The 18573-nt window shown below is 47.6% G+C and overlaps 1 protein-coding gene across 1 annotated transcript in view; it reads left to right on the forward strand.

Annotated features, from left to right (window-relative positions):
- Window positions 1-1392: 1392 nt before the first annotated feature.
- The window catches only part of LOC306962382 (NACHT, LRR and PYD domains-containing protein 3-like), a gene marked incomplete at its 3' end in the record, with an annotated part of 111973 nt that continues 94792 nt past the window's right edge, over window positions 1393-18573 (forward strand). The window contains exons 1-8 of the mRNA XM_079555502.1: window positions 1393-1494; window positions 12595-12666; window positions 12737-12811; window positions 13164-13247; window positions 13629-13683; window positions 13836-13921; window positions 14126-14244; window positions 15572-17348. Of these exons, the coding sequence (XP_079411628.1) occupies window positions 12617-12666; window positions 12737-12811; window positions 13164-13247; window positions 13629-13683; window positions 13836-13921; window positions 14126-14244; window positions 15572-17348 (2246 nt within the window). The 5' untranslated portion in view covers window positions 1393-1494; window positions 12595-12616. The remainder of the gene's footprint in view (window positions 1495-12594; window positions 12667-12736; window positions 12812-13163; window positions 13248-13628; window positions 13684-13835; window positions 13922-14125; window positions 14245-15571; window positions 17349-18573) is intronic.

Below are 18573 nucleotides of genomic sequence, written 5' to 3' on the forward strand. Positions count from 1 at the left end.
CGTAGCCGCTCCTCTGCGCCAAAGTTGGTATTTATAGAAAACAAACTGAACGTGAAACATTGCGCTCCTCCACACAAACTAAAGAGCTGCCGTACGAGGTCCGCACTTTTCAAAACACTGTTTAGAGACGGGAGAGCAGAGACAGGACTGGTTTGAGGAAGTCAGGTTTGGTTTGGTTTGGTTTGAAATTGTTTGAATTTACTTTCTTCAGCAATGACAAAGATTAGAATGAAATAAGCAACTTATCACGATGTTTGTGAATATTGATGTGCGCATACGTGCACGCTCGTACCCGTGCACGTATGCGCACTGGCGTTAAAGCATTTTAAACGGGAAGCAGAAATGACCCCGCTGTCCTGTGCTTTGAGTCATCTCTGGACATAAGTCTGACCGACTGGGTTTAGGTCCAGAGCTCGGGTCACATGACCTTCAGACGAGGCCGTCTTTACGCAGTGCACACTGGCACCACGGCTCCACTGCCCACGCCCTCCTGAGACACCACCACTGACCTCACCTCACTCACTCTACCCGGACACTGACCTCTCCTCACTCACTCCACCCGGACACTGACCTCTCCTCACTCACTCCACCCGGACACTGACCTCTCCTCACTCACTCCACCCGGACTCTGACCTCTCCACACTCACTCCACCCGGACACTGACCTCTCCTCACTCACTCCACCCGGACACTGACCTCTCCTCACTCACTCCACCCGGACACTGACCTCTCCTCACTCACTCCACCCGGACTCTGACCTCTCCACACTCACTCCACCCGGACACTGACCTCTCCTCACTCACTCCACCCGGACACTGACCTCTCCTCACTCACTCCACCCGGACACTGACCTCTCCTCACTCACTCCACCCGGACACTGACCTGTCCACACTCACACCACCCGGACAGAACTGCTGCTTCATCCTACACAGAACATGACCTAATGTACAGCGTGTGCAGTTTGCCTCACAGTTTATCGTGTTTTATTGGCAAATCCAAATCTTGCTATTGGCAAATCTAGCCGACACTTAAGGCTCTTCTTAACGTTCTAAACGTGTGTTTTGAAAAGTTTTATTGATGGAATATGTAGAAAGATGCCAATACGTGTGATCAGAGAAGCAGAGTTCACTCTTCATTAAATCTCCTCTCCGCTCGAGCTGCGGCAGCATCAGCTCCTCCCTCTCTACACGTGTTTTATTCACTCAGTCATGTCTGTATATTAGAGTCTGGCTGTTTTATTCACTCAGTCATGTCTGTATATTATAGTCTGGCTGTTTTATTCACTCAGTCATGTCTGTATATTATAGTCTGGCTGTTTTCTTCACTCAGTCATGTCTGTATATTAGAGTCTGGCTGTTTAGCTGGGGAACAGCTCCCTCTGGCGGTGGTCTCTGGAGGAGCAGCTGGTTCATGTCCGGTTTGCGGGCGGCGGTGTTGTCACAGTTCGGGAGGATCTGAAGAGCAGAAAAGCAGAATAACGCGCTCGGATCCAGAGGTGAGGCCTGAAACTCTTTACACTCCGTTTGTGAACATGCTTCACCACTTCTGGCTCCATTTGGCTCCATTTTCAATCAAGTGTTGACGGGTTTAGTCCTGGTTTGTTTTAGAACTGCGTGGCAGTGAAAGTGAAAGTAAATGGAGAAACTTTAAGAGAGTATTAAGTAAATAAGCGGTAAGTCTTTGTGTTGGGAAATGTTTTCTACACTAGGCCCTAATGCAGCGCTGATGACCAGCCTCTCCTAAAAGAAGCAGTAACAGTTACATGTCTTAAAGTTAAAGTATTTATTTCCGTGGTTCACAGCAGTGACTCTAAAGCCGCAGTGAAGTTTATGAATAATAAAGCCATAAACATTTAGGGCTGGTCTTTGGCGTTTGACCTGGTTTAGTCCAGGTTTTTGATCTGGGGCGGCATTTCCTCCAGCAGAATCACCGCGCGCCGCTGCAGCCTCTTCAAACCACGGTGATTAAAGCTGCAAAGCGGAGCGGCTGCAGATCCACAACAGCGGATACACGCCCCTCTCATTACAGAGGCTCAAAGTGACGCCAGCGCTGCTTATGCGGCGAGTTACGCATGCGCAGATACGCATGGCGTTCATGAAGTTGATATAGATGCATAAGTTTGCAACTTTGGAATAAACTAAAGGAGGATAAAACAAATGTGGGTCCATTACTAGGAAAAAAAACATTATAGTGCCTTTAAGTAGCCTTTGTGTGGACAGGGAAGTAAATATGACAAATGAAAAAGAGTGGAGTCAAATCACCTCTCATCAAACTTGTACTTTTGCATTTTGAGTGAGGGGCGGTGCAAATACTGCTCGCCCAGGCCAGGGCCAGGGGCCTCATTTATCAAGCTTGCTGCGCACAAAATGAGGCCAAAACTTTGCGTAGCCGCTCCTCTGCGCCAAAGTTGGTATTTATAGAAAACAAACTGAACGTGAAACATTGCGCTCCTCCACGCAAACTAAAGAGCTGCCGTACGAGGTCCGCACTTTTCAAAACACTGCTGAGAGACGGGAGAGCAGAGACAGGACTGGTTTGAGGAAGTCAGGTTTGGTTTGGTTTGAAATGGTTTGAATTTACTTTCTTCAGCAATGACAAAGATTAGAATGAAATAAGCAACTTATCATGATGTTTGTGAATATTGGTGCGCACACGCTCGTACCCGTGCACGTATGCGCACTCATACCCGTCGCTATGGGCGGGACATAGGGGGCCGTGCCCGTCCCCCAAGATGCTTGTGCCCCCCCAGACACAGATGTGGTGTCGTCTACGTGATACGCAGGTATACGCCGTATAATCACGAGAAGCCACTACAAACTGGGCAAAGACAGGCGACGTATCACTCATTAGCGCAGTGTTACTTTTGCACTTTCTGCCCGATTAGACCAGCCCAAACTCCACAACAAGTAACCCCGGGATTCCACATCATCCGCCTGTGCGCTCCGCTCCACTCCGCTCCGCCCCGACTCCGAACTGCTGCGACATCAACGCCCACTGTCTCCACTTCAGTCCGCCCCGGTCCTCTCCGTCAGTGCTCCAGCTCCACGAGGAGCACGCGCACAAAGCAACGACTTTGAGAAATAAAACTCCCAATAAAATAATAAACAACTATTTATGAGCATGCGAGCTATACCGCGTTGAAGCATGAAGCCTGTGCCCCCTCATGCGCGAGGGAGAGAGAGGCAGAAAAAAAAGTTACGTGAACGAAAGCAACAGAAGCTTAATCGGGTCGTGTGATTGTTTTTGTGATAACAAATTCCCCAGAGGGAATTATCGAGGTCACTTTGTGTGAAATAGTGACATTTTCGTTAAAATAAAGTCCGCTCGGAGGGTATTTACTTTGAAAATACGGATATTGTTGTCGTTCTCTTTCCCGTTTGGTGCGGTCTGAACTGTGGAGCTTGATCCGGCCGGAGCTGACGCGGCGCAGACGGACCTGAAAATAGGGTTGATCCGTATTTTTATCGTGGCGAGGCGGAGAGGCGACGTAGGCCCCTCGGAGCGGAGTGGACGATGTGGAATGTTTCTGAACGTTCAACGTGGCAACGCATTTGCTGCGGAGGTCGGGGCGGAGTGGAACGGAGCGGAGCGGGGCGAGCACGGAGAATGTGGAATCTGGGGGTAACTATTTCCTCCCCTGACACCGAGAGAGGGGACCGGGGCATTTCATCCCTCTCTCTCTTTCTCTGGCACGGTTCCCTCTAAGCTGCGCTCGTGCGCAATTGCGCACGGCTCCCGTGTTGTCTGGGCACAAAATAAAATACAGCTGATATGATAGAGGAGCATTAACGATCATCCTCCGCCCTGAGAGTCCACGATGTCGCCTCTTTATGCTCATTTCCCCGTCCCGGCTCGTGAGAGGCAAAGTAAACAGTGAAGGCTGAGAGAGATTGAAAAGTGGACTCGGCCACAGCACTGACCGAGCCATATTCATGGTCCAAAAACTGTGGCGCGAGTGTGGGGGGAGTGTGGGGGGGAGTGTGGGGAGGAGTGGGGGGGGGGGGTGCAGGCGCTCATCCTACAGCCCCAGAGTCCGGTCATTTTCCACAATCAGAAATGTGTTTTTGTTGCATCGGCGCAATATTCTGTACAGACACAAGGCCCAGCTCATTCAGCTGCTTTTGAAAAGGACCTCACTCTCATGAATGCAAGTTTGAGTAGAAGGATGTGTTGATGAGGAGATTCAGCTCGGAGAAACAACACCTGCAACTGTACTGACGTTTCCGCCACGAGGACTGATGTTGCAGCTGTAGTTGGTCTGGTCATATTTGCTGTTGATTATGTTTAATGTAATGATCAGTGTGAGCCAGGGCTACGTGAATACCATATGATAAATATGTATTTAATAGTAAATGTGCCCCCGTGGATTTCATATGCCCCCCTTAAGACTGACGTCTGGCGACGGGACTGTGCGCACTGGCGCTAAAGCCTTTTAAACGGGAAGCAGGAATGACCCCGCTGTCCTGTGCTTTGAGTCATCTCTGGACATAAGTCTGACCAACTGGGTTTAGGTCCAGAGCTCTGGTCACATGACCTTCAGACGAGGCCGTCTTTACGTAGTGTGAACCAGCACCGCGGCTCCACTGCCCACGCCCTCCTGGGACACCACCACTGACCTCTCCTCACTCACTCCACCCGGACACTGACCTCTCCTCACTCACTCCACCCGGACACTGACCTCTCATCACTCACTCCACCCGGACACTGACCTCACCACACTCACTCCACCCGGACACTGACCTCTCCTCACTCACACCACCCGGACACTGACCTCACCACACTCACTCCACCCAGACACTGACCTCTCCTCACTCACACCACCCGGACACTGACCTCTCCTCACTCACTCCACCCGGACACTGACCTCACCACACTCACACCACCCGGACACTGACCTCTCCTCACTCACTCCACCCGGACACTGACCTCTCCTCACTCACTCCACCCGGACACTGACCTCTCCTCACCAGTGGTGTAGTCTTCAATTTTCTAGTGGGTATACTGTATTTTTTAGCAGGCGTGGGGGATGGCCAATTATATGCGCTGAATAAAATAGCCCGTCACATACTGTTACTAATATTAAATGTATCAGAGAATTAAATAGATTATAAACCAAACTGTGAATATAAAAGTCATTGAAATAACAAGCAATAGACCTATAGGAATGTTCTAGAAATTCAAAGGCTGTAGCTATAGGCTATAAGGCTGTGGGACTGAAGCCAAAATGAAAACTTCAATGAATAAATCCCAGTCTGCTTTCACCAACCCCTCCACCAGTCAAACACCGGGCTCTCGCACCTGCAAACTCCCCCACACACAGAACCATGCGCTGCTTCTGGAGAACGACTCTTTTAGGACATTTTTTTTATGAGCAGGAGCGCGCTTGGCTCGGTCAGCGCTGTGGGCGGGCGTGGCTCGGTCAGCGCTGTGGGCGTGGCTCGGTCAGCGCTGTGGGCGGGCGTGGCTCGGTCAGCGCTGTGGGCGGGCGTGGCTCGGTCAGCGCTGTGGGCGTGGCTCGGTCAGCGCTGTGGGCGGGCGTGGCTCGGTCAGCGCTGTGGGCGGGCGTGGCTCGGTCAGCGCTGTGGGCGGGCGTGGCTCGGTCAGCGCTGTGGGCGGGCGTGGCTCGGTCAGCGCTGTAGGCGGGCGTGGCTCGGTCAGCGCTGTGGGCGGGCGTGGCTCGGTCAGCGCTGTGGGTGGGCGTGGCTCGGTCAGCGCTGTGGGCGCGCGTGGCTCGGTCAGCGCTGTGGGCGGGGCACATCCACTTTTCAGTCTCTGTCAAGCGACAGCTTCAGTGTCTGAGAGTAAAACGCACACTTGGAACAGTCTACGCGGTCTTTCCCGTGGACTTCAGCGCTCTGTAATACAGATTGTTTTCCCGCCTGCACCTGTCACTGCCTTTGCCCAAACCCGCTCTCACGCTGCTGCAGGGGGGGGAGAGAAGCGTCTGGCATTGTGGACTCCCAGAGCGGGGATGAACAGGGAAAGTGTCTATGAGACGTACGCGACTCCTCCAGCCTCTATCATTATGAGCTATTCTTTTGTGCTCATGTACAGCTGAGAGGGAACAGTCGGTCTGTCGGAGGGACAGAGAAAAAGAGAGAGAGAGGGATGAGTCTGTGATCTCTCGTTTTCAGTGGAGGAAATAGTTTGTGGTGGAGTTTGTGCTGGTCTCCAAACGGACAGAAAACGCAAAAATAACACTGCGCAAATGAGTGATACGTATCTTTTCCCACTTTGTAGTGGTTATACGGGAATTCTGCAGGCCTTCTAGTGGTTATACGGCGTATACCTGTGTATCACGTAGACTACACCACTGCACTGACCTCTCCTCACTCACTCCACCCGGACACTGACCTCTCCTCACTCACTCCACCCGGACACTGACCTCTCCTCACTCACTCCACCCGGACACTGACCTCTCCTCACTCACTCCACCCGGACACTGACCTCTCCTCACTCACTCCACCCGGACACTGACCTCTCCTCACTCACACCACCCGGACACTGACCTCTCCTCACTCACTCCACCCGGACACTGACCTCTCCTCACTCACTCCACCCGGACACTGACCTCTCCTCACTCACTCCACCCGGACACTGACCTGTCCACACTCACACCACCCGGACAGAACTGCTGCTTCATCCTACACAGAACATGACCTAATGTACAGCGTGTGCAGTTTGCCTCACAGTTTATCGTGTTTTATTGGCAAATCCAAATCTTGCTATTGGCAAATCTAGCCGACACTTAAGGCTCTTCTTAGCGTTCTAAACGAAAAGTTTTATTGATGGAATATGTATAAAGATGCCAATACGTGTGATCAGAGAAGCAGAGTTCACTCTTCATTAAATCTCCTCTCCGCTCGAGCTGCGGCAGCATCAGTTCCTCCCTCTCAGCTCCTCCCTCTCAGCTCCTCCCTCTCAGCTCCTCCCTCTCAGCTCCTCCCTCTCTGCACCTCCCTCTCTGCACCTCCCTATGGAGGACCGTGGCTGCCAAAACTATAAATATATACATAAATAAATAAATAAATAAATAAATAAATACATTTAAAAAAGATAAAATTTGCAAAGAAATGCGTGCAATTATGAGAATAAGTGCATTTATTTCTGTATTTATTTATATATTTATTTATTTTTGTATTTATTTATACATTTATTTATACATTTATTTCTGTATTTCTGTATTTATTTCTCTATTTCTGAAATTATTTTTGTATTTATTTATTTATATATTTATTTATTTCTCTATTTATTTATTCATTTCTCTATTTCTTTATTTATTTTTGCATGTATTTATTTATTTCTGTATCTCTGTATTTATTTCTGTGTTTCTCTTAATGAGATGCAAATCATGGGGTGGGTCGGGATGCCTCTGCTGTAAGCTCATTGGTCAATCTTTTTCCTTGCTCCAGAGCTTGTCCAGCATAGACGGCCATGTTGAGATCACTGTGTTCTCGCTATAGCCATGTCAGAACGTAAAAAAAAAAAAAAAGCATTCTTCCATATGCAGCAATTGCATTGTGTGTGTGTTTTTTAAACAAATAAGTAAATTATCCTTTGCTCTGTGTCGCTGAACAGCCTCCATTTTGGAGTGGTGAACGGTTGCATGTTGGACCTCAAGCATATCTAGTTGGGGACTGCTGTGCTATGTTCTAATGAGCTGAGAAGACTGGCGGACAGGAGAAACTGTAGTGTTGACTATATTATTTTCCGTTTGGATCAGTTACGTAAAGTCCCGTCGCCAGACGTCAGTCTTAAGGCGGCATTAGTATTACTATAAAGAACATATTTTTCGGTATTCGCGTAGCCCTGGCGCACACTGATCATTACATTAAACATAATCAACAGCAAATATGACCAGACCAACTACAGCTGTAACATCAGTCCTCGTGGCGGAAACGTCAGTAGGCCTACATGCGTTTCTCCGAGCTGAGCCTCCTCATCAACACATCCTTCTACTCAGACTTGAACTTATGAGTGAGGCGGACTTCAGCGCTTTGTAGTAAAATACACAGGAGCACCTGTCACTGCCTTAGCCATAAGTCTCTCACGAGCATCGTGGACTCTCAGGGCGGAGGATGATCGTTGATACCCCTCTATCATATCAGCTATATTTTATTTTGCGCCCAGACAACACGGGAGCCGTGCGCAATTCCCGTGGAGGGAACCGTGCCAGAGAAAGAGAGAGAGGGATGAAATGCCGCCGGTCCACTCTCTCCGTGCTAAAGGAGGAAATAGTTAGGTTACTTGTTGTGGAGTTTGGGCTGGTCTAATCGGACAGAAAGTTTAGTCATTCGAAAGAATGACTAAACACTGTGCAAATGAGTGATCTTTTCCCACTTTGTAGTGGTTATACAGCAGTTCTGCAGGCCTTCTCGTGGTTATACGGTGTATGTCTGCGTATCACGTAGTCTACTACACCACATCTGTGTCGGGGGGGCGGGCATGGCCCCGTATGGCCAGCCCATAGCGACGGGTATAACCACTAGAAAACATGCAGGATTGCCGGATAACCACGACAAACCGGGCCAAGATACGTATCACTCATGTGCGAAGTGTTACTTTGCGCTTTCAATCGGTTTAATACACCGCACGCGACGAGCTCTCTCGCGCAAAGTGCGTACATGTACATTACAGGCGTGCGCTGAGAAGCGCCATGCGGTCAAGATGCGTGTGCCCACTACAAACCACTACAAATTGGGAAAAGATCACTCATTTGCACAGTGTTACTTTTGCACTTTCTGCCCGATTAGAGACCAGCCCAAACTCCACAACAAGTAACTATTTCCTCCCCTGACACTGAGGGGACCGGCAGCATTTCATCCCTCTCTCTCTTTCTCTGGCACGGTTCCCTCTAAGCTGCGCTCGTGCGCAATTGCGCACGGCTCCCGTGTTGTCTGGGCACAAAATAAAATACAGCTGATATGATAGAGGGGCATCAACGATCATCCTCCGCCCTGAGAGTCCACGATGCTCGTGAGAGGCAAAGGCAGTGACAGGTGCTCCTATGTGTTTTACTACAAAGCGCTGAAAGTCCCCGCGTTCCAAGTTTTACACTCAGACACTGGAGCTTTCAGTGAAGGCTGAGAGAGACTGAAAAGTGGACGCGGCCACAGCACTGACCGAGCCATATTCATGGTACAAACGGTGGCGCGAGTGTGGGGGGAGTGTGGGGGGGAGTATGGGGGGAGTGTGGGGGGAGTGTGGGGGGAGTGTGGGGGGAGTGTGGGGGTGCAGGCGCTCGTTCTACAGCCCCAGAGTCCGGTCGTTTTCCACGCTCAGAAACGTGTTTTCGTTGCATCGGCGCAGTATTCTGTACAGACGCGAGGCCCAGCTCATTCAGCTGCTTTTGAAAAGGACCTCACTCATAAGTTCAAGTCTGAGTAGAAGGATGTGTTGATGAGGAGGCTCAGCTCGGAGAAACACATGTAGGCCTACTGACGTTTCCGCCACGAGGAGAGATGTTACAGCTGTAGTTGGTCTGGTCATATTTGCTGTTGATTATGTTTAATGTAATGATCAGTGTGAGCCAGGGCTACGCGAATACCGAAAAATATGTACTTTATAGTAATACTAAATGTGCCCCTGCGTGGATTTCATATGCCCCCCTGAAGACTGACGTCTGGTGACGGGACTTTACGTAACTGATCCAAACGGAAAATAATATAGTCAACACTACAGATTCTCGTATGCCTGTCCGCCAGTCTTCTCAGCTCATTAGAAATTTCACTCCAAAGCGAATCCATTTCTATCTCGAGTCTCCGACTTGTTTGGCTACTAGTTGTTGTAAGGGGTAGTAACATAGCACAGCAGTCCCCAACTAGATATGCTTGAGGTCCAACATGCAACCGTTCACCACTCCAAAATGGAGGCTGTTCAGCGACACAGAGCAAAGGATAATTTACTTATTTGTTTAAAAAACACACACACAATGCAATTGCTGCATATGGAAGAATGCTTTTTTTTTTTTTTTTCGTTCTGACATGGCTATAGCGAGAACACAGTGATCTCAACATGGCCGTCTATGCTGGACAAGCTCTGGAGCAAGGAAAAAGATTGACCAATGAGCTTACAGCAGAGGCATCCCGACCCACCCCATGATTTGCATCTCATTAAGAGAAACACAGAAATAAATACAGAAATAAATACAGAAATAAATAAATAAATACAGAAATAAATAAATAAATGGATAAATAAATAAATGAATAAATAAATGCAGAAATAAATAAATAAATAGAGAAATGAATAAATAGATACATAAATAAATCTAAAAATAAATAAATAAATATATAAATAAATAAATACAGAAATAAATGCACTTATTCTCATAATTGCACGCATTTCTTTGCAAATTTTATCTTTTTTAATTTATTTATTTATTTATTTATTTATTTATTTATTTATTTATTTATTTATTTATTTATTTATTTATTTACTAGCTGAGACCCGGCCTTTGGCCGGGCCTCGCTAGTCTCCACATTTGATATTCAGAGATTAAGAGTTATTACACAGAAATGTCCAGTATAGTCCCTATAACCCGTCACTCGGTATAGCTGTAGACCCGCAGTAAGTAGACCAGTGGTTCCCAACCCAGTCCTAAAACTATGGCCACAACAAATGTGTAAAATAATGAATGCTAAAAATAATTTCAAACAAACTGCAATTGGAGTGTTTGATGCACCTGTACTCCTTTCGTATATACTACAACGACAATATGTTCCATAAACTCAGGGAATAGAATTCAAGAGACAGTGGAACATGTAGGCCTATGGATTAATAGTAGGGGTTCAGCTGTTACGGTTCGGTTGACGGTGCAGGAGACGTGGTTTGGTGCATCACGGTGTAAGTGCAATCTAAAAAAGAATACGTTGTTTTTTATTAGACAGTATTTATATCTTTAGAATACAATAGGCAATGCTTTCAAAGCCGCTTTATAGAATGTAAAAGAGGGAAGGAAAAATAGAAAAGAAATGGTACAGCAGCAAAGGAAAAAAAAAAAAAAAAAAACGCTACAGTGCAGGCCATGCGCTCGTTAAGTGGTTTCACTTTCGCTTTCCGCACACGGAGGCTGAAGCTCTCGGAGCAGCGCGTTTCATTTGAAGCTAGTGTTTCTGCGTGTACTTTTTTTCGGAGACATAACTTTGGAGACCGAATACGGCCAGGATTGGATCTTACGCATTTGTGTGCGCTCTGACATGACGCAGCACTGGATCCATAATGAACCACAGCCTCGGTCACTGCAGGAGAGACTTAAACAAAGAGACGCAGATGTGTTTTGGAGGAGGTAACTGTACCTGTGCGGAGCGTCTACAGCTGCAGTTTAGCGGTGAGTGACGATGACACACATCGCCCTGTTTGGATGCGCGCACACGCACGGAAGTCAGATCTCGTGCACTCGCGTTGTTGTGACGGCGGGTTGTCCTCGGCCAGCAGCACCGCGGTCCATATGGACCCGTGTCCAACGCCCGCGGCCGGTGGGACGGGCACGTGGTGGCCTCTGGCCAATGGCCGCGAGCGGAGGGACCGCCACGTGAGGGCCGGGCGCGGATGTTTGGGAAATGTACATGGCAAGTCTTATATAGCGCTTTTCCAGACGCTCGTCGGTGTACAATGTATTGCAGTATTCATTCAGTCCACTGCGCACCTCAGCCCCCACCACCAACCACGCACACAGTCACTACTGTCGCCAGGCTTCCTGGTGTTCCCAAACGGTCTCCCATCCCAGTTCTAACCAGGCCCGTCCCTGCTTAGCTTCAAAGCCGGTATGGGAAATAAACATGGCGGCGCCCAGGCGTCAGCCATTGAGATAGCGTTTTCTATTATAGATTTATAGTTTTGGCAGCCACGGTCCTCCATACCTCCCTCTCTACAACTTGCCTTCGGTAAAACCCAGTCATTATCGCCTCATGTTTAGGGAAATCTCATTCATTAGTCACTTTGCATTGCCTTTTATGGTCAAATGGAGGCGGGCAGAGGGCGTGCCGTGAGGTCCGCAGCTTCCTGCTCCAGCGTACCGGCGCATATGCAGAGTTTTATAGATCGGAAACAAACTTTGCGTACAGAATTTTGCGTTACTTTCCTACGCACTTTCAAAGTAAGAGTCTCACGCACAGTTTGATAAATGAGGCCCCAGAACTTTAGTCCAGGTTTGAGAACAACAGCACAACTGTTAATAAAAAAGCATCAACACAATGAACTCAATCATTTTCAAATCAGGAGTGACAATATGTGTGAAAGAGGATGTTTGGACGGTAAAGGTGAGGCATGAAACTCTGTGAACTCCGTCTGTAAAGATATTTGAACACGGTTGGTGAGGTCAAAGGGCAAAGAGCTCCTAAAACAGGATCAAAAGTGGGAGGAGTTTTGGTGTTTGTGGGACGTGGAGGGACAGACCTGAGGAAGTTAAACAAACACACTTTAACATGTGGTCAGGTCAGCAGGAGACTATAGATGGACAGACTGACATCAGATCAACACATATACGACCACATCCTTCAAACCAGACACAGGAGACAAAGACTTATGTTTATTTGAATGATATTTGTCCAAAAACTAAAGAGAACGTTTGTTTTTGTCCTAATTTGGTTCTGCAAAGCCCCGGTCACTCCTGATCCAGGATGAGTCAAAGTAAGCAGCAGCGGCCTCCAGGGGGCAGCACTGATCCACCGTGAGTGTTTTCATATAAAGAACTTTTCACTTTGTTTCTGTTTGATAATGTTTTTAAACCTGTTCTCCAGGTCTGTGTCCATGAAGAGCAACTGGTCAAAAGATGAACCTTTATACTTCAGGAAACAACTAAGAACAGGCTCACAGTAAGACTCTATCTATCTATCTATCTATCTATCTATCTATCTATCTATCTATCTATCTATCTATCTATCTATCTATCTATCTATCTATCTATCTATCTATCTATCTATCTATCTATCTATCTATCTATCTATCTATCTATCTATTGAACAGAATCATGATAAATATGATCAAAGAGTGATCCTTTGAGGATCCGTTAAGAGGCCGAACCAAGAGGCCGTTTGGACGGATACAAACCACATGTGTCTTTAAGGCTCTGGTCCACATTTGTTTGGACCTGTTTCCTCTGGACAATCATACACAGAGTTCCTGTTTGGTTCTGTGTGAAGCTGTGACTGTGCTGCTGTTTTCCAGGTCAGGAGGCAGTGGTCTGTCTTTGAAAAGTGATGACTCAAAATGTGAACCTCCAGACTTTGAGGAGCCAGGACCAGACTCAGGGTGAGACCTGCAGTTTCTCTGTATTTAGAGACAAATGTATTAGTATGAACTGATCTCACCTGAAACACAGCAACAAAGAACATTACATAAATCAATAAGTTCTATCTAATGCTGAAATATGAAACAAATATTCACAGAGTTAATGGGAAACACAAAGGTTTGTCTTTTTAACCAGAGAAAAACACTAGAAACGTGCAGCATGTTTATAATAAAAACAGTAGAGAAGTAAGATTAGAAATGTGATTAAGAGCCAACACACAATACAGTTTATGATAAATATATTCTGTTTTATATAATCTGTTTTTCCTCCAGTGAAGTGACTGATCTTCAGCCTCGATGTCAGATGTTGAGTGTGACATAGTTTTAATATTTATCCCACAGAGATGAGCGCCTCGAGGGTCTCAGTGCGGAGTGTGACCTGGACGCTGTTTTCAGGGTCTGTACCAGAACCTCCTTCTCCTCAGGCCTCTGTCTGTCCTGACCTCATGTGTCTCAAACTCATCTGTCGCCTTTTACTGAACATTCAGACGATCACTGATGTACAGGCACAGTGTGACGTGATGGTTCTTTGCTCTATTTCTGTTACAGCGACTGGAGGAGGATGTTCTGACCTTTGTCAAAGAGGAACTGAGGAGGTTCCACAGGCTGCTGGCATCAGAGCATCCAGAGAGGAGGTCAGAGAGGAGATCAGAGAGGAGATCAGAGAGGAGCCCAGAGAGGAGCTCAGAGAGGAGATCAGAGAGGAGATCAGAGAGGAGCCCAGAGAGGAGCTCAGAGAGGAGCCCAGAGAGGAGATCAGAGAGGAGCCCAGAGAGGAGATCAGAGAGGAGATCAGAGAGGAGATCAGAGAGGAGGTCAGAGAGGAGCCCAGAGAGGAGATCAGAGAGGAGATCAGAGAGTAAGGAGGAGTTGAGCTGCAGAGAGGCTGTGCTGAACATCACTCTGGACTTCCTGAGGAGGATGAAGAAGGAGCATCTGGCCCAGCATCTGCAGAACTGTAAGAACTCTGTCTGAAGCTTTAAACAGATTTTACTCTCTGCGATTATTGGAAATATTTTGACACCATTTTTGGTCATATTTTTTTTAAATCAGGCTGAATTTTAGCTTCACTGTGCGTCTCTGTGAGTCGTGTCAGGGTGTTGTGCAATTACCTTCTAACAACTGGGTTACAAAATTCTGAAAGTGTTCAATGGGAATTAGTGGGAATTCACAGAAATATGCTGGAATTGGAAAATGATGTTTGGCAAATGGTCATCAGGCCTAAATCGCTTCACAGCAAGGAAGCAGTAACCCATTCATACACCAATGTACGGAGGCACTGGAGGCAAGGTGGGTGAAGTGTCTGGCCCAAGGACACAACGACAGTGGGCACCTTCAACCTTCTGTTCACGACACAGAAGGTTGGAGGTACAGTACGACCCAGAACATTTAGGCTGAAGTTAATCATTCATGGGAATAAACAGGGAATTAACACAACTGAAGGTTTCTTCAACACGGACAGATATAAACTGGAGCAAACAAATCTGACTGAATAGTCATACACTTAAATATCTGTCATAGAAGATGGAAAGTCTCTCAGAAGCCATCACTGGCGTAATTGACCTCAAGGGTTTGAAGAGAACAGTGTCTTAGGTGATGGGTAAAGCGTGAGCAGTGTTGCAGTCGCTGTATCGGACTGTTGTGGTGAAGAGGGAGCTGAGTCTGGACAAAGCTCTCGATTTACTGATCGATCTACGTTCCTACTCTCGCCTGTGGTCATGAGATCTTTTGGTAATGACCGAAAGGGCAAGACTGCGGATACGTGCGGCCAAAGTGAGTTTCCTTCACAGGGGGGTGGGTGCGCCCTCAGAGATAGGGTGAGGAGCTCAGACACCCGGGAGGAGCTCGGAGTAGAGCCGCTGCTCCTTCACACTGAAAGGAACAGCTGAGGTGGTTCATGCATCTGTTTCGGATGCTTCCTGGTCGCCTCCTTCAGGAGGTGTTCAGGGCATGTCCTATTGGGAGGAGGCCCGTGGAAAGACCCAGGACTTACTGGAAGGATGATGTCTCTGTGGCCTGGTGTCGCCTCAGGATCCTCCAGAACAGCTGGAGGAAGTATCTAGGCATGTCTGCTCAGACTGTTACCTAGACCCGAATAAAGCAGATGAAAATGGAAGGCTGGATAATTTCCATTTGTTGCAGAAGTTCACCTCACACCAACACAGCATTTGTTTAAGTGTCTAAAGATCCAACATAACTGCAGTTCTCAGTATAACGCGTCGTTCAGTCACTGGTTCTCGTCACAGTCGATCTGCTGATCTTTGGTCTGATGTGTTTTCTTACAGGTCACATTTCTCCGGTTCAGAATAAACTGAAGAGTCGTCTGCAGCAGAAGTTCAGTCATTTGTGTGAAGGCGTGGCTAAAGCAGGAGACCACGCCCCCCTGAAGCAGATCTACACAGAGCTGTACATCACAGAGGGCGGGGCCTCAGAGGTCAACCAGGAACACGAGGTCAGACACATGGAGACCGCCTCCAGACCAGCTGCTGATGAGACCAGCATCACCTGTGAAGACATGTTTAAACAACGACCCGAGTCTGAAGAGCCAATCAGGACGGTGCTGACGAAGGGCGTGGCTGGTGTGGGGAAAACAGTGCTGACTCAGAAGTTCAGTCTGGACTGGGCTGAAGGCAGAGCCCACCAGGACGTCCAGCTGCTGTTCCCCTTCACTTTCAGAGAGCTCAATGTGCTCCGAGGCTCAGAGTTCAGCCTGGTGGAGCTGATCCATCACTTCTTCAGTCAAACCAAAGATCTCAGCAGCTTTAAGTTCGTCCAGCTGCTCTTCATCTTTGACGGTCTGGACGAGTGCAGACTTCCTCTGGACTTCAGCCGGACCCGGGTCCTGACGGAGCCCACAGAGAGCGCCTCAGTGGAGAAGCTGCTGGTGAACCTCATCAGGGGGGACCTGCTTCCCTCCGCTCGCCTCTGGATAACCACACGCCCAGCGGCGGCCAATCAGATCCCTCCTGAGTGCGTCTCTATGGTGACAGAGGTGCGAGGGTTCACTGACCCACAGAAGGAGCAGTACTTCATGAAGAGGTTCACAGACGAGGCCAATGCCGTCATCTCCCACATCAAGAGCATCCGCAGCCTGTACATCATGTGCTACATCCCAGTCTTCTGCTGGATCCTCTCCACTGTTTTACAGAAGCTCCTGAAGCAAACAGAGAAACCAGAGCTGCCCAAGACTCTGACTGAGATGTACGTCCACTTCCTGGTGGTCCAGGCCAAAGTCAAGAACATCAAGTATAATGAGGGATCAGGAGCCGACCTTCACTGGACTGAAGAGACTATAAAGATGGTGCGGTCTCTGGGAAAACTGGCCTTTGAGCAGCTGCAGAAAGGAAACCTGATCTTCTATAAGAGTGACCTGAGCGAGTGTGGGCTGGACGCTGCAGAGATCGCTCGTTACTCTGGAGTCTTCACAGAGGTCTTTAGAGAAGAACAAGGTCTGTACCAGGACAAGGTCTTCTGCTTCATCCATCTGAGTGTGCAGGAGTTTCTGGCTGCGCTTCACGTCCATCAGACCTTCATGGAGTCTGGGTTCAACCTGCTGGAGGTTCAGAAAACTTCTCTCTTTACAAGATTGTTTAAGCGTGATCTGATGTCTCTACACTGCTCTGCTGTGGACCAAGCCTTGAAAAGTCCAAACGGACACCTGGACCTGTTCCTGCGTTTCCTCCTGGGGCTGTCTCAGCCGACCAATCAAAGCCTGTTGAGTGGTCTGCTGACTAAGACAGGAAGCAACTGGACCAATCAGGAGACTGTAGAATATATCAAACAGAAGCTGAATGAAGAGGGTCTGTCTGCAGAGAGGAGCCTGAACCTGTTCCACTGTCTGAACGAACTGAACGACCACAGCCTGATGGAGGAGATACAGAAGTTCATGAGAAAAGGACGTCTCTCTGACAGAGACATGTCTCCTGCTCAGTGGTCTGCTCTGTCCTTCCTCCTACTGTCCTCAGACTCAGCCCTGGAGCAGTTTGACCTCAGGAAATACTGTCCCACAGAGAGGGCTCTCCTGGGTCTGCTGCCGGTCATCAAGGCCTCCACCAAAGCCATGTGAGTCCAGACTGTGTTTAACACTTGTGTCATTGTCACCAAGTAGAAAATGGTCAACAGCGCCACCTAGGGTTGATTTAAAAGAGGTTAATAACAGGTTTAGAAGGTTCTTATTGAAAGACACTAGGTTTAACAAAATGTTTTTGTTCAAATACCTTATGTTACGTTTCGACGGACTGGAATTACTTCCGTCAGAGACGTCTCAAACTTGCATGATGTGTCTCTTATCAGATGTTCTTCCCAGGCATAGATACAGACAGCATCGCGTCATAGAAGGGGGCGTGGCCTCACCGAGGGGGAAAACTGAATATTTTGGGAAACACCATTTTTCACTCTTTTTAGCCATTTTCTGGCGAAATATAAACTTACTCAGGACATACAAATAAAGTCAAGTCTAAATCGGGTCCTGTGGATGTTATAGCTATAACAAAATGACTAAAGAGTAAAGTAGTTCTTAGAGCCTTTATTAACAGAAGAGGACAGCGTGATGACAGTCGTAGGAGACTCTGCCAGTTTGAGTCAGTCAACCTTACATTGCACAGAGGACAGTTTTATTGTCCTACAACAAAACATTTGAACCTGAAGGACACTGCACGGACATCCAGCACTAAATACTAATATGTAAGCTTACAACTGCAATTTCCTGATTATCAATGACCTTTGTCACTCAGGTTAGCAGAAGGTCAACTCAGGTCATCAAGAAGGTCACATACCTAATTCTATGACATTGTAAACCAGGCAGTTGCTCTCACACGTACAGCTAAAACAACAGTTTATACTATTTTAAAGATATATACATGAGAAAGTCTTCAGTCCATGTGGATGTTTATTCACAGCAGATTGTTCAGTAGAAGCGGAAAAAACGGCAGTCATAGCTAGCATGAACGTTAGCGTGATGTTAACATGAAACATCATGTTAGCATTTTCCGTAATGCCCCACTGAGTAAAGCTGCGTACAGACCACACGCTTTTCAGGCGTCAAAAACGAGCCTAAAACCCGTAGTTATAGGTTTGTGCTTACCTGAAGTCAGACGCTTGTCACAAATGTCAGCGACGCTCTGGCCGCACATCAGCGTGTGTTCGTAGAGCTTACAACAGGCATCCTCGAGGCCCAAACACATTCCAGCTCAGATTCAGACATTGATACAAGTTTTCTCGTTTCTTGTCTTTTAATCCTGGTTGTTTAGATAAAGAAACACTGATGTGTGTCTTTGTAAAAGTCCCA

The sequence above is a fragment of the Gobius niger genome (assembly GCF_951799975.1).
Source record: "Gobius niger genome assembly, chromosome: 4".
NCBI classification, from domain to species: Eukaryota; Metazoa; Chordata; class Actinopteri; order Gobiiformes; family Gobiidae; genus Gobius; species Gobius niger.